The sequence below is a fragment of the Vigna angularis genome, chromosome 1, assembly GCF_016808095.1.
Source record: "Vigna angularis cultivar LongXiaoDou No.4 chromosome 1, ASM1680809v1, whole genome shotgun sequence".
In the NCBI taxonomy this organism is placed as follows: Eukaryota; Viridiplantae; Streptophyta; class Magnoliopsida; order Fabales; family Fabaceae; genus Vigna; species Vigna angularis.
Window position 1 is genome coordinate 16,113,435 of NC_068970.1, and position 16,213 is coordinate 16,129,647.

The window sequence follows — 16,213 nt, forward strand, 5'->3', positions numbered from 1 at the left end:
AGGTGAGGGGTGGACACAATGGCTCCAAATGCGTTCAAGCACGGTCGACCTATTAAAGCATTGTACGAGGTATTGGCCTCTACCAATAGGAATTTGACTCGAAGCTCTGGGGCATCTCGACATGTTCCGAGTCAAGTTCGTAGGTCGAGGTACCCTCGCGTATCGACTCTTTCCCTTGAGAAGCCTACAATTTGTTCGTTAAAAGAGGCTATTAGATCCTCGGATAGGTCCATCTTTTTGAAGGTGGACCAGTATAATATGTTGATCGAACTTCCCTGATCGACAAGGACCTTGCTGAGATCATATCGAGTTATTTCGACCGTGACGACCATGGGGTCATCATGATCAGGGTCGGGCGCGTGGAAGTCTGCATCAGTGAATGTGATATCGGGTATACACCGACGTTGTCGATCTACCATATTCACCGACTTTAATTGTCTCAAATGTCGCTTCCTGGTAGAAGCTGATGCCCCTCCTCCGGCGAAGCCACCTGGTATGGTGTCGATTCGACCTCGGACCGATCTCTCTCTCTCTGGACGCCGGGGTTGGTTGCGGGATCGCCTTCGGCGCCGGTCGTCCCTGGGAGGTGAACGCTCGGGACTTCATCGGGAAGAGTCCTTTCTGTGGGGAGTTGTCGCTCTGGAGGCTGTCCTTTCTTTGACATAGTTTTGGAGGTACCCTGCTCGAATGAGTCTTTCCAACTCATCTTTCACCATGTGACACTCTTCTGTATCATGGTCGTGGTTCTTGTGCAGGCGACATGCCTTATTGTTGTCCGCATTCTTTGGAGTGGCTTTTCGTCGAATGGTTAGGAGTTCGGCATGCAAAGCCTCCTCGAGCACTTTTGTCCTAGGCGCGTTAAGAGATGTGTAGCGATCGTATTTAGATATCCATCCTGACTCTTTTCGGGGTGGTCGATCTGTCTTAAAATCATTGGCCGGCCGTTTGGGGGCCTTCTTAGCCTCCTGGTTTGGGTTGTCCTGTTGCTGCTTCTTCCTGGAATTTCTGAGGTCCTCAATTCGGATGAATTTCGCAATTGTAGATTGGAGCTCCTCCATAGATTTGGGAGGATCCGCGTACAACTGCTCCGCAAAATATCCCAGTGTTAAACACGAAGGGAGATTGCTGATAATGAAGGTATGATTTACGTTTTTCACGCGCCGGGCCGTCTCGTTGTACCTTTGCATGAAAGCCTTTAGGGTTTCATCTTTCCCCTACTTGGTATTTACGAGCTCAGCAGGGGTCATCTCCGGTCTTTTGTTAGCAGCGTACTGTTTCCGAAAAAGGGCCTCAACGGTGGCGAAGCAGTCTACTGAATTTTGAGGGAGAGTGTGGTACCACTCGAGTGCCTCATCTTTCAGGGATAATGAGAAAGCTCTGCAAATGACGGGGTCATTATCCGTGTAGAACGCCATGGCATCGACAAAGTTGCGAAAATGGTTGTCGGGATCGGTGGAGCCATCATAGCGTTCTAGCATTGGGGGAGGTTTTTCTGGCATATGAGCTTGCATGATGGCCTCCGTGAACGGAAGCAAATTAGTGAGGCGCACAGAAGTTGGCCCCTTCCTTCCTCCACCGGCAGGCTCGGATGGTCCCCCATGGTGGCTTCCCTCATTATCCTCATGGCGATTGGATGCTGACACTTCCGGCGGAGGACGCTGTGCCCTCAGCGCCGCCAGCTCCACGGCTTGCTTTCCTTGAATCTCTTGTTGTTCCCTTATAGTTTGTGCTTGCGCCTCGATCTGTGTCTGCAGCTGCTTGATCAAATCACGGGTGTTCATGTCTTCCATAGCTCTGGTGGTCTTCGTTGGGATATCGAACCTCGGCCCCACGGTGGGCGCCAAAATGTTTCGGTAGAATTGTGTAGGCCGAGATATGCGCGCAGTAAATCACCTCCAATCCCTTCCCAGATGCTGTGGATGTCGCGTCTCCTTCCTACCGGAAGCTCTTTGAGAGAAGCTGGGTTGGGTACCTGCAAAGGCACTCCGACGCTCAAGTCAGACGAAAGATCAATCTAACTATTTTCCGTTTACTCAAAGAAGAAGATATTACTTTATTTCTTAATTTTCTCTCTCTAGGGGAAAACCGTACCTTTTTTCTCCTTTAGTTCGCCTATTTATCTTAGTAATAATGAACCGTTTACCTTAACTTCCGGTTGGTTGAGAATCTGGTTGTGGAGAGTATAACTGTTCAGTCGTGCTAGATATTGGGTCAGTTGACTCCGTGATTTGTGGCACTATAACCGGATATGTTTAACCGCTCTCTCAGGATTAATATGTCCATTCGGACCGAAACTGATCGACCGCCCTTTAGATCTATCAATAGACGATCGTTAGATAAGGATCGTTTACGACGATTGTTGTGAAGGGGGGAGGAGATCAATCCTAGGATGTCCTTAACCGATCGTAATAAGTGTACGATCGGTTGAGGACGATCGTATGCTGTCGACCATCAATGGTCGACTGAGTGGGCGATCGACTGAGGACGACCGAATGTTGTCTACCATTAGTGGTCGACTAAGTGGGTGGTCGATTAAGTGGGCGATCGGTCGTTCTAGGTATCCTACCATACAAGTATTTTTTTAGTTGAATTTTAGATTAGATTTGTTTGTATAAAATAGTTTAATTCAATCCAATTTAATTATAATCAAGTTGAATGACTTGATCGATTGAGTGCTTAAAAATTTATTATCAAACCTATATATAAGAGGATTTCCTTTAGGTAATTTTTATTTTTATTTTACTCTTTATAATATAATTGTTAATTATTTTTTCTAAAATTTTAATTATTAACTAATTTTTTTAAAATAATCACTATTTGAAATATTTTGTATAAAATTGTCACATATTTATTTTTAATTTTTTTTTATTATATTGATAGTTTCTGACACTTATATATTTATTACTATTTTGATTATTCTTTTTATATATTAACTTAATCAATTTACATATATTATTAACTTATAATACAATACAAATATTTAAATAGTCTTTATAATTTAAGAAAAATGTACTTAAATGTTTTTTAATTTTTATAACACAACAACTTATGACATAAATTAAAGAATGATTCTTAAAATACTTTGATATCTAAACAATAATTATAAATACATTTTATAACTCAATGTCCAAAAACATGACACAAGAATTAAACATTTACTTTAATAACATGCTATGTATGAAATATTTATTAAAATTATTTTTTATATAGTAAAATTATTAAACATGTGTTGGGTGCAAACAAAGTTTCACATAGATAAAACAAAAGATGAACACGAGTTTATATATACATAAGATACCTCTATTAGTAAGAGACCTTTTAAAATAGTACCAAAAGCAAATCCTTGAAGACTTTATCTAAAGGAGACAATACCTCGGGTTTGACCCAAAGTGGACAATACCTCACAAGTATGGAGATCTATATGTGTAATGAACCTTTCTACAACATGAAATATTTATTAAAAATAAGTTAATTCAATCCCATTTATTTTTTATATGTCAAAAAGTTATAACCTTCACTCAATCCACTTCAAGTTAACAATTTAATGAACTACTCACTTGTTCTTTTAATTTATTTGTTAATGGAGAGCCAAATTAACTCTTAAGAACATTTTTTAGCATTTCTAGCATTAGCCCCGTAACTTTCAATTTATTTACAATGTTTGAATACAACACTTTAAACATATATTGCGTGAACTTTTAAACTTAAACATTTTTATTTAAACATTTAGTAATTTGGCCTATAATTTGAAAAATAGTATTTGCGAATAACAATTTATGCGTTCGTAATATTACAACATGTAACAATTTTTTTATAAATATTATCTATTTCATAATAATAGATAAAAATAATTACTTCTTAAGAATTGTTATTTATATGTGTTAATAATTTTGCAATATTACTTTTTTAGTAATTATTTTTTCTTATTCTAAATGAATGCAGAAAGGGGATCTTATTAATAATAAACCTTAATTAGTAATTTGATTTTTATATTTTAGTTTATGATTCACTGTGATTCTATATTTTTTAATATTTGTTAAATAAGATTATTTTGGTTCATTCTGTTGTATTGTTAATTTGATGTTAAAGTTATATATCAAAATTTCGTTTATATGTTAGAACTTTTTTTTTTCTCCCTCTATCTTCCTTTATTCCCTCCACTCATCCCATCACCTCTCTCACTTTCCACTAAATATTAATTTTCACCATTAATAAGTTATTTGTAAAAAAGTGTTTCAATAAGACTTTTTATGTTGAGATACTAATGAACATATTAACGAAGATCTAAAATTATAATTATTTTATGAAAAGGTTTTCATGTGGAATATGTGAAGTTGATGTTGTAGTTAAAGATGAAATGCATCTATCTGACTATTAGTTATTTGTATAAGTTAGGTTGGTTCTTTATGTTTATTTATTTGGTCTGACCTTGGCTTTCAAGTTGAGTTAACGGTTGTTATTACTTTCATCTCGATTGTGGTTGCTAGAAGATTGAATATATTGGATTGCTTCATATGATTTAAGATTTCATTTTTATTTATGATTAATATTTTCTAAAACAGTTGGAATTGCTATATTGCTACGAGAACATTATTAGTTTTAAAGAAATTAAATATATTTTCTATTTTTAAATTGTTTTCCAAATTCTGTTTCATCTTAAATTAAATATATATTACTTGTATTATATGAAAGTTATGTAAAACATCCTTCAACAATGATACTTGAAAATTATATACTACGATAATATTGTAATTACTAACAAAAATAAATTTGTTAAAAAACAAAATTTATTAATATACTTTATTATAATTTTTCAAAATTTAATTATTAATGAATATTTTTGTTAATAAATTTTGTCAATAAAATTTGTCAAGTAAATTAAAATTTAAATTATTAACAAATATTTCTATAAATAATGTATTTATTAACAAATTCCATCAGAAAAAATTGTCAGTAAATTCTGTATCAATAATCTAGAATTGTTATTAATGACAAATTTTTTGTTGATAAATTTTATTGTTAAAATGATATTAAATTTCCTACCATAAACTTTGTTTGTTTCGTAAAAAAAATTAATATGATAAGAAAAATTCGTAAATAGCTGCTTATGAGTATTTATTCAAGAGATTTTTTTTTCTGTCAATAATTAACTATAGATTATTTCAGACGAAGTTTTGATCATTAGTACAGTATTTTTTCTGCAACAAATTTTTGGACATCATTATACCATCATTAAATTTGATTTATCAATGAATTTTGAAAATTACTGATAAATTCTTACTATTGGTATTATCCGTTTTTCTTATGTTACTTAATAAAAGAGAAAATAAATAGTTTATTAGAAAATTCATTACTTTTGTTATAAAAGATTTTACCCTCGAAAGGATTGTTATGAAACATTGAGCTTTTTACTAGGTTGTTAAGGCTTTATCAGTCATTTACCATATTATATATATATATATATATATATATATATATATATATATATATTAAAAAAAGAACAAAATTACAACCAATCCACACTCCTGGACAGAACAAACAAATATAAAGTTAACTTGTTCAATTCAATCAAGTACCTTATCATACCAAATTAATTCACTTCTAGGCAATACCTAAACTAAAAATAATATTTACATAAAGCTAAATATATATTTATTTTATTTATGTACTTTATGAAAATGATGTAAAGTATCATTTCAACAAACGAGACTATATGTATAATATTTATTATGTGATAAACAAAATTTTAGATTGAAGTTAAGAAATGTGATATAGTTGTTTATAGATTAAATGTAAGTAATGAAATAACTTTAATTTCCTGTAATAAAATATATTTTATTTTATTATTGTATATATATATATATATTATTGTTTTATAAAATTCATGTCTTTTAGGTGGTATGAAAAATTGTAAATGTATATGGATTTTAAGTATTATGTGAAAAAAATGTTTGTTATATAAGATAATATGAAATCTAAAATAAATAATGTTAGACATACTTTAATTAATTTATATTATGACAAAAGATATTTTGTACTCACCGTGGAGGAATATTTAGAATTATGTTTATTTTTTCTAAAGTAAGTGTTTAAAAAATTTAAAACATGCTATATTTATTAAATTCCAGTTTGTAGTTGCCGTAGACATTTAATTTTAAAGTAAGTGTTTTAATACTATTGAATTTTTTAAAGTAAGTGTTTTAATAATATTGAATTTTTCTTAGGTTATATTATTGTGTTCATTGAATATGTAAATTGATATATTTGGGAGACGTTTTGAGTTTTTAAAACTTTTAGGGTGTTTTTTTAGTTAAATATTATAGGGTTTTCAAAATAAGAAAACAGTATCATTGGAATTTTAATTAATTAGTTTTATTAAAGTTTAGTTTTAGGGATGAATGGCTCGTTGAGTTTAAAAAACAAACTGTTACAATTTTTAAAATAAAAATTTGTAATTGACTGCAATTTTAATAATTCGTTATAATAAGAATTTGTTTTTAAAAATGATTTAAAATTATAAATAAATAATATAATAAATAATAATAATAATAATAAATGTGATATGATGTAATATTATATTATTATAGTAATTATTAAAAAAATAACATGTTTTGAAATTTAATTATTAAAGTGTCTTCTATGATGGTTATAATAATATTTAAAGTTAATATGATAATTTGTTCTCTCTTAATCACATCTCACGTTTATGTTTTAAAGTTTCACACGGTGACTAAGAGAAGTTTAAAGAGAAGTTTAAGGATTTTTACTTGTATATATATATATAGGAATGGATATAAATTGTTGTAATATTATTTTATATATTACGTTACAGCTCTCAAGATGGGTCACAACCCGTAGACTAATCTAGTCCATCACAGGTTTGAGCCGAATTGGATTTGAAAAAATTGTATTTTTTTTATGCAGATCAGATTTCAACCCGGTTCATGCGGGTTGAACCTGTGGTGGGCCGGGTTGACCCACCAACTCACCTACCTAATTTTATTTTATTAAAATTTAATTTTAATTTTATAAAAAAATATTTATTATTTGGTTTTTGCTTGAAAAAATTATTTAAATTCTTTATTTTCAAAATTAATTAAACATCCATGTTGGAAGTGAAATTTGAGAGTCAAATTTGTTTATATTTGAATTATAGAAAGTTTGTAATTTTTTTTATTTAAAAAAATTGTAATTAAGTGAGCCAGTGACCCAACCCGTTTACTCACCAACCCGTGGTGGGTCAGACCAGGTTCGAATTTTTTTAGCTCGCTAATAAATGAGCCGGGTTGGGTTGACTCACTAAGTGATCAACCCGTGGTGGGTCGAGTCGGGTCGGATCGAGCCGGATAACCCGTTTTCATAGCTCAGTGTTACGCTATATATTGGTGTTAGTTTATTAATATTGATTTGATGAAAAGTTAATTCTAATTAAATAATTAAATCTTAAATTAATATCTTAATCACCGGTACGATTAACTCTAGACTGATTTTTTATAGTACATACAAGTATCAAATTTTATAATTTTTAAAAATTTGAGTGTTTTCAAATTTTATAAGTATATTATAAGATGGAAGATATGGGTAAAAGGTTTTGTACCCCTCAATTCAGTGTGATATAATATGAAAATCTGTAACACATGTGCGCACTATAATGCTTGAAAGAATGCGATATCATGGCATAAAATTTGTCCCCATTTAATTAGTATTATCCGTATAATCAGAGTGCCAGGGAAATAATATATACTTTATTAACACACAAATAGGCTTCATACAATGTTTCAAAGGTGAGCCAATTATTAATTATAAATAATAACCATGATTTCACAAAAATGTTATATTTAAAACAGAAAACAACAATGTTGGGACAATGAAAACTCAAAACAACAAAGATGAGAACTTCTTTTTTCATTTATTTATTTTATTTTATTTTCTCCCATTCATTCCAAATTTTGCATCTTAGATCCACCTACTTATCTCTCTCTCTGTCTTATTGACTCTCATTACAAACATTTCTTCCTTCTTTCCTTATAATTCTTCCATCTTTTAACCTTTTTCTTCTTATTCTCTTTCTTAGCAATTAAAATTCATACATTCAAATGTGGCTAGAAGCTTCTATGAATTGTCCAATTTTCTTTCCCACATTTTCTTCCACTTTATTATTCATCCAATCAGTTTATACTTCTCCAGGATTTCACACACAAAAAAAAACGGTTTACACTCTTGGAAATGTTTACACACACAAAAAAAAAAGAAACAACATTGTGATCAATCTAGAAATTAAGTTAATGTGATTTCAAATTTTCTTAAAAGTATGCAGTTGACTTTCTCCATGGTATGAAGATTGATCTTGAATTTAAAATTTGTATTAATTCTTTGGATAATTAAGTCTTTTCAAATCCCAAATTAACATCTTTATAACGTTTTTAATTAGCTAAACGGTACCTTTTTTTTTCTTAATAATGATTTTATTATCATCACCATTCTCATCATCATTATTTTAGTTTCACTCTTATTGTTTTCATAAAGGTTTGTAATCGATCTTATCGTTTGTAACCCCTGTTGTTGTTTTATGTTTTTATTTGCTTCACAATACATTATATTGTTAATTTATTTTGATTTTTTTTTTGTGTGTGTTAATTTGCTCTCTATTTTATATGGGGTTGTTAGCTAACCTTTGTGTAAAGTCCAAAAAAAAAATGTTATCTATTGTAATAAATAATATCAATTATTTTTTTTGTAGTAATAATTTTAAAGGTAGAAAATATAATTAATAATAAAACTTGATAAGAAAAATTAACAATTTAAGATAAAGGATTGGAGTAATTTTTGAGGGTTTAAAAAAAAATGAATAGTAAAAAGTGAATAGTAAAAAAAAAAAATAAATAAATTGTGGAAGAGATAAACACTCCACGTAGAATTGAATCATCAGAGATAAGAATTTAGCAAATGGTGATTAAAATAATATTTTTGAATATTAAAAATGAATAGTAAAAAATGAATAGTAAAAATGAATAGTAAAAATGAATAGTAAAATTTTTTGGCTATAAATAGCAAGGGAGGGAAGGCTGAAACTTGCACCAAAATTCTAGAAAAATTTGTGAGAGAAGAGAGTTGGAGGAAATTCTAGTTGTAGAGGGAAAATTCTGGAAGTTTTCGGAGAACGGTTTCAGAGGAGGAGATTAAGTCTGGAATAGAGGTAAGGGGAGCTAACCTTGAGTATTTCGTTTTGTATTATCTTGAGTCTTGAATATGCAATATTTTGCTTTTGTCTGATCTTAAATCTTGAATATGAAGTATTTTGTTTCTGTATGATCTTGAATTTTGAATGAGAACATGCTTCTGTGTTTAGATCCAAGTGTGATAGTTGTAAAATGTGATGTTGATTATGTTATGCCATTTGTATATTATTAGTTGTTTATTTTTGTATTTTTGGATGGATTAGAAGTTGTCTAACCGGCTCTGCCAGATTCAACTTCTTGTATTCCCCATACCTTTTATTGTTTTCTTATTTATTTATATTGTATTTTTGGAAGGATGAGAAGTTGTCTAACCGGCTCTGCCAGATTCAACTTCTTGTTTCCCCAGAACTTGTACTGTTCTATTTAATTTTTATTGCATCTTCCTGGAAGGATGAGAAGTTGTCTAACCGGCTCTGCCAGATTCAACTTCTTGTTTCCCCATAACTTTTACTGTTCTATTTAATTTTTATTGCATCTTCCTGAAAGGATTAGAAGTTGTCTAACCGGCTCTGCCAGATTCAACTTCTTGTTTCCCCAAGAATTTTTATATATTAAGATTATTTTAATGATTGTCAAACATTTGATTCTTCTCCGGTGACCATTTATAGTAATATTTTATTATTGTTAATTTGTTTGTAATATATTTATCTTGTATGATTTCTGTGATGAATGTATTTTATGATGTTGATATGAAATTATGCATCTGAACATGATATGAGTATTATGGGGATATTTTGTAATGGTATAATATGAGTTGAGGAATATGAGCATGATATGAGTCTAATGGAGAGATTCTGTAATGATATGGTATTAGTGTATATGTTGATGTTGAGGGTCCTATAGTCGGAGGTTATCCTGATACTCTAATAATCATCCAGTCTCAAGTAGAGAAGGATGAATTATGTGGTGAGAGGGGCAGGAGATCCTGGTCTATGTGCCGGTTTTGGACATAGTGTTGAGGATTAACCTTGTGAATGGTATGGAGTATTTTGGAAGTATATTTGTAAGAAAAAGTAGAAGTCATCACAAGTGCATAACCTCCCGCGACCACTCATCAACGTATCATCTGGATGAGTGTCTATTGGGTAGTGTGGTGTTTATTGGGTATTGTGGGATGAGTGTCTATTGGGTATTGTGGTGTCTATTGGGTATTGTGGGATGAGTGTCTAATAGGAATTGTGGTATGATGGTATGAGGATGTCTGACATAAATATTATATGATGTTTATATCAAAGCAATTATGCATGTTTTATAAATGATGTGTTGCATGTTAGCTCACCCTTACTTGTTTGTTTGTGCCGGAAAATCTTATTTTTGCGATGATCGTATAACGTTTATGTTATACGGGAGCAGATGCCGGAACGACATCCGAACCAATACAAGTGAAGGAGGAAGCAGCAGAAAAATGAAGAGTAGTTTAAAGAAATAAATAAATAAATTTAGGAGTGTTGTAATGAGGTTTTAAAAAATAATAATAATGTATTTCCAGTGTGAACTATGATACTCCTAAATGGATGATTGTAATATTGTACGATGTTTTTATTATTAATGAAATAATTTGTGTGTGAGATGTTTAGGAAATGTTTTTTTTGGGGTGTTACATTTAGTGATATCAGAGCGGTTCGTCCTTAAGACGACCTAAGAGTTGTGGATTTATCCTACAAACTCATATTATAAATCATAATAACAATAATTCTCTGTGTGAACAGAGAGAAATGACACGTAGACAACCCAACCGTGAAACCCCTGAGATGCCTAGCTTGGCAAGAGCTTTGGAGGCTATCACATCTGCTCTTCAACAACAGGGCGCTGCTTTAGTGCAACAGCACGAAACAGCTCTACAACAATTAGAAGCGGCTAGGCTAAATTCTGAAGCCAACCAAAGAGAACATGTGGAAGCCTTAAGGCAACTATCTGAGAATGGCATGTCTGTAGAAGCTCAAAGGATTCGGGAATGGACCTTAGAAAACTTTCTACAACACCGTCCACCTACTTTTAATGGGAGAACAAGTTCGGATGAGGCTGATCTATGGATAAGAAATATGGAAAAGATTTTTGATGCGAAAAATTGCTCATCAGAAACTAGGTTGGCATATTCCGAGTATCAGCTGTTCGGGGAAGCAATACACTGGTGGGACAACATGAAGCTAGTATTACAGGAAGGTGGTGAGATTATTAGCTGGGAAGTTTTTAAGAATAAGTTTTACACTGAGTACTTTCCGGACAGTGTAAGACATGCAAAAGAGGTGGAATTCTTGAAACTCGTGCAAGGTGACAAGTCGGTGGCTGAGTATGTAGACAAGTTCAAACAGTTGGGACGTTTTTACACCCAACCATCAAATGAAGAATGGAGGTGTAGAAAATTTAAAAATGGATTGAGAGCATACATACAACTAGCCTTGAACCCTTTAGCTATTAAAGAGTTTTCTGCTTTAGTTGAACATGCCAAAGTTGCGGAAAGGTTAAGAAGGGAGATGAAAGTTCAGCAGAAGTTACAAAGGGTGGGAGGACCATCTGGGTCACGAGTTGGACAACATGTAAGGAATCGACCTTATGACAGACCACAGCCTCATAGGAAATCTCATCAGCAACAACACCAGCAGAGAATAATCCAATGTTTCGTTTGCGGAGGACCTCATCTGAAGAGCGTCTGTCCACAAGTTAATGTGCGCAACAAATGTTTTCTTTGTGGAGCTGAAGGACATTTTGCTAGAGATTGCCCCTCTAAAAGAAGAGAAACGACTCAACCTCAACAACCGCCTCAACAGGGAAGGATTGACAATAGGCCACAAGCGACTGGAAGAGTCTATGCTCTAACGGGAGCAGAAGCTGCCAAATCAGGTACCCTCATCATTGGATGTTGTAATATAGCTGGTAGAGACTTGAATGTGTTGTTTGATTCTGGAGCGACACACTCCTTTTTATCTGAAACTCTTATTCAAGAGTTGAACCTACCCATAAAAGAGCTGCAGTATGATCTTATAGTATCTACACCGGCCTCTAAATTGATAAAAACATCGAGGATGTGTCCTCAATGTCCAATCATTGTAGAAGGACGTAGGTTCAAAGTACATCTTATATCTTTACCTTTACAATGTTTAGATGTAATCTTAGGAATGGATTGGTTATCTGCCAATCGTATCCTTATAGACTGTAACAAGAAGGAGTTGATTTTCCCTGATCCTGAAGAAGCGGAGCTGTTGTCATTACAACAAGTGTTGAAGGAAGTAAAAGAAGGATCTCTGTGTTTCATTATCTTGACTCATGTGGAAATTGAGAAAAATAAACAAAATCTTGATATTCCCATAGTCAATGAGTTTAGTGATGTATTTCCAGAAGAAATACCAGGATTGCCACCTCAACGAGAAGTAGAATTTTCCATCGATTTAACACCTGGAGCTGGACCCGTATCGATATCTCCATATCGAATGGCCCCAGCAGAGTTGGCAGAACTGAAGAAGCAAATTGAAGAGCTATTGGAAAAACAATTCATTCGACCAAACGTATCACCATGGGGGGCACCGATACTGCTGGTGAAGAAGAAAGATGGTAGCTCTAGACTGTGTGTCGACTACAGGCAGTTGAACAAGCTAACCATCAAGAACAAGTATCCTTTGCCTAGGATTGACGATTTGATGGATCAGTTGCATGGAGCTCAAGTATTTTCAAAGATAGATCTAAGGTCTGGATATCATCAAATTTTGGTTAAAGCTGAAGATGTACAGAAGACTGCTTTTAGATCAAGATACGGGCATTACAAGTATGTAGTTATGCCATTCGGGGTAACTAATGCTCCAGCTTTGTTCATGGATTACATGAACAGAATCTTTCAACCCTTCTTAGATAAGTTTGTCGTAGTCTTTATAGATGACATACTTATTTATTCCAAAAGTCGAGAAGAACATGAGGGGCATCTAAGAATTGTGCTTGAGATCTTGAGAGAAAAGAAACTATATGCAAAGTTGTCAAAGTGTGAATTCTGGATGCAGAAGGTACAATTCTTGGGACATGTTATATCAGCTCAAGGCATAGCAGTAGATCGAACCAAGGTGGAAGCAGTGCTACAGTGGGAGAGACCAAAGACTATGACGGAAATCCGGAGCTTTGTGGGTTTAGCTGGATACTATAGAAAATTTATAGAAGGTTTTTCTAAAATGGTAGCGCCTTTAACACAACTAACTCGCAAAGATCAACCGTTTGTTTGGACGGATAAGTGTGAGAAAAGCTTCCTAGAATTGAAGCACAGGTTGACAAGTGCACCAATATTGATTATTCCAAATCCAAGTAAGTCTTTTGAGATTTACTGTGATGCTTCACATAAGGGGTTAGGATGTGTGCTCATGCAAGAAAGAAGAGTGGTGGCATACGCTTCAAGACAATTAATGACTCATGAGAAGAACTATCCTACTCATGATTTGGAATTGGCAGCGGTGGTATTTTCCTTGAAGATTTGGCGGCACTATCTCTATGGAGCTCAATTTCAAGTATTCAGCGATCACAAAAGCTTGAAGTACTTATTTGACCAAAAGGAGCTGAATATGAGGCAAAGACGGTGGATGGAATTCTTGAAGGATTATGATTTCGAACTTCTATATCATCCAGGAAAAGCAAACATGGTAGCCGATGCTTTGAGTAGAAAGGCAATTCATGTTTCTCATATGATGATCAAAGAACAAGAGTTGGTGGAGAAGTTCAGAGATCTGAAGTTACAGATGGAGTTTGGAGAAGATTTCATTAGATGTAGTAGTCTGACTATATCTAGCGATTTTCTCATTTTAATTAAAGAGAAGCAGTTGTTGGATCTCGGCTTGAAAAAGATAACAAAAATGATTAGTACAGATAAGGCTAAAGAATTTAGGTTAGGATCTGATGATGTAATAAGATTTAGAAGTAGAATATGTGTACAAGACAATGCAGAGATAAAAAGACTAATCTTTGAAGAAGGACACAAAAGTCGTTTTAGCATACATCCCGGTATGACTAAAATGTATCATGATCTGAAGGAGTCCTTTTGGTGGCCAGGAATGAAGAAGGAAGTAGCATAATTTGTAGCGGCTTGTTTAATTTGTCAGAAGGCAAAGGTGGAACATCAGAGACCTGGAGGATTGCTACAACAATTAGACATACCAGAATGGAAATGGGATAGCATTGCCATGGATTTCGTCACTCATTTACCACGGACAGTGAGAGGTAATGATTCTATCTGGATCATCATTGACCGATTGACGAAAACTGCTCACTTTTTAGCAATAAATCTGAGAATGTCAATGGCTAAGTTGGCACAACTGTACATAAAAGAGATAGTAAGATTGCTCGGCATCCCTTCAAGCATTGTGTCAGATCGAGACCCAAGATTCACTTCTAGATTCTGGGAAACTCTACAGGAAGCTATGGGCAGCAAGTTACGAATGAGTTCTGCGTATCATCCTCAAACCGATGGACAATCTGAAAGAACCATCCAATCGTTAGAAGACCTACTCAGAACGTGTGTATTGGATCATCTGGGTAGTTGGGATGAAGTACTTCCTCTAGTGGAATTCACCTACAACAATAGCTTTCATGCTAGTATTGGAATGACACCTTATGAGGCTCTGTATGGAAGACGATGTCGAACTCCTTTATGCTGGTACCAGGACGGTGAAAAGGCTTTGATAGGACCTGAATTACTATAACAGACCACGGACAAAGTAAAGTTGATACGAGAAAGAATGAAGGCTTCGCAGAGCAGACAAAAGTCATATGCTGATCAAAGGAGGAGACCATTGAAGTTTGCAGTCGGAGATCATGTCTTTTTGCAGGTGACTTCAACTACAGGAGTAGGAAGGGCTCTTCGTTCGAAGAAACTTTCTCCTAAGTTCATTGGTCCATATCAAATTTTGAGAAGAATTGGGCCAGTCACTTACGAGATGGCGTTACCTCCTCAGTTAGCCAAACTCCATCCAATTTTTCACGTTTCTCAATTAAGAAAATATGTTCATGATCCTTCTCACATTTTAGAAGTAGAAGATATTCAAATCAGAGAGGATCTATCCCGTAGAAGTGCAACCTGTTTGTATAGAAGACACTAAAACAAAGGAGCTTAGAGGGAAAACTATCGACTTAGTGAGAGTAGTTTGGGATAGAAAAACAGGTGACTCTACATGGGAATTAGGAGATGATGTAAAACATTCTTATCCCCATCTTTTTTTGTGAAGTGTCGAATTTTCGAGGTCGAAAATTTTTGTTGTTGGGGAGAATGTAAAGTCCAAAAAAAAATGTTATCTATTGTAATAAATAATATCAATTATTTTTTTTGTAGTAATAATTTTAAAGGTAGAAAATATAATTAATAATAAAACTTGATAAGAAAAATTAACAATTTAAGATAAAGGATTGGAGTAATTTTTGAGGGTTTAAAAAAAATGAATAGTAAAAAGTGAATAGTAAAAAAAAAATTGTGGAAGAGATAAACACTCAACGTAGAATTGAATCATCAGAGATAAGAATTTAGCAAATGGTGATTAAAATAATATTTTTCAATAGTAAAAATGAATAGTAAAAAATGAATAGTAAAAATGAATAGTAAAAATGAATAGTAAAAATGAATAGTAAATTTTTTTGGCTATAAATAGTAAGGGAGGGAAGGCTGAAACTTGCACCAAAATTCTAGAAAAATTTGTGAGAGAAGAGAGTTGGAGGAAATTCTAGTTGTAGAGGGAAAATTCTGGAAGTTTTCGGAGAACGGTTTCAGAGGAGGAGATTAAGTCTGGAATAGAGGTAAGAGGAGCTAACCTTGAGTATTTCGTTTTGTATTATCTTGAGTCTTGAATATGCAATATTTTGCTTTTGTCTGATCTTAAATCTTGAATATGAAGTATTTTGTTTCTGTATGATCTTGAATTTTGAATGAGAACATGCTTCTGTGTTTAGATCCAAGTGTGATAGTTGTAAAATGTGATGTTGATTATGTTATGCCATTTTTATATTATTAGTTG

At 33.3% G+C, this 16,213-nt stretch overlaps 1 protein-coding gene across 1 annotated transcript; it reads right to left on the bottom strand.

Moving 5' to 3' along the window:
* Positions 1 to 602: 602 nt before the first annotated feature.
* Positions 603 to 1,790, bottom strand: LOC108329115 (uncharacterized). The gene is made up of 2 exons (XM_017563153.1): positions 1,230 to 1,790; positions 603 to 1,082 (listed from the first exon to the last, which is right to left on the bottom strand). Exons 1-2 carry the CDS (start codon positions 1,788 to 1,790, stop codon positions 603 to 605), a joined length of 1,041 nt encoding a protein of 346 aa, XP_017418642.1.
* Between the last annotated feature and the right edge of the window lie 14,423 nt (positions 1,791 to 16,213).

Coding starts and splice junctions, on each gene's coding strand:
- LOC108329115 (XM_017563153.1), bottom strand. CDS start 1,790: ATGGAAGACATGAACACCCGTGATTTGATCAAGCAGCTGCAGACACAG. Junction 1,083..1,229: donor AGATGACCCCTGCTGAGCTC/GTAAATACCAAG, acceptor TTTGCGGAGCAG/TTGTACGCGGATCCTCCCAA.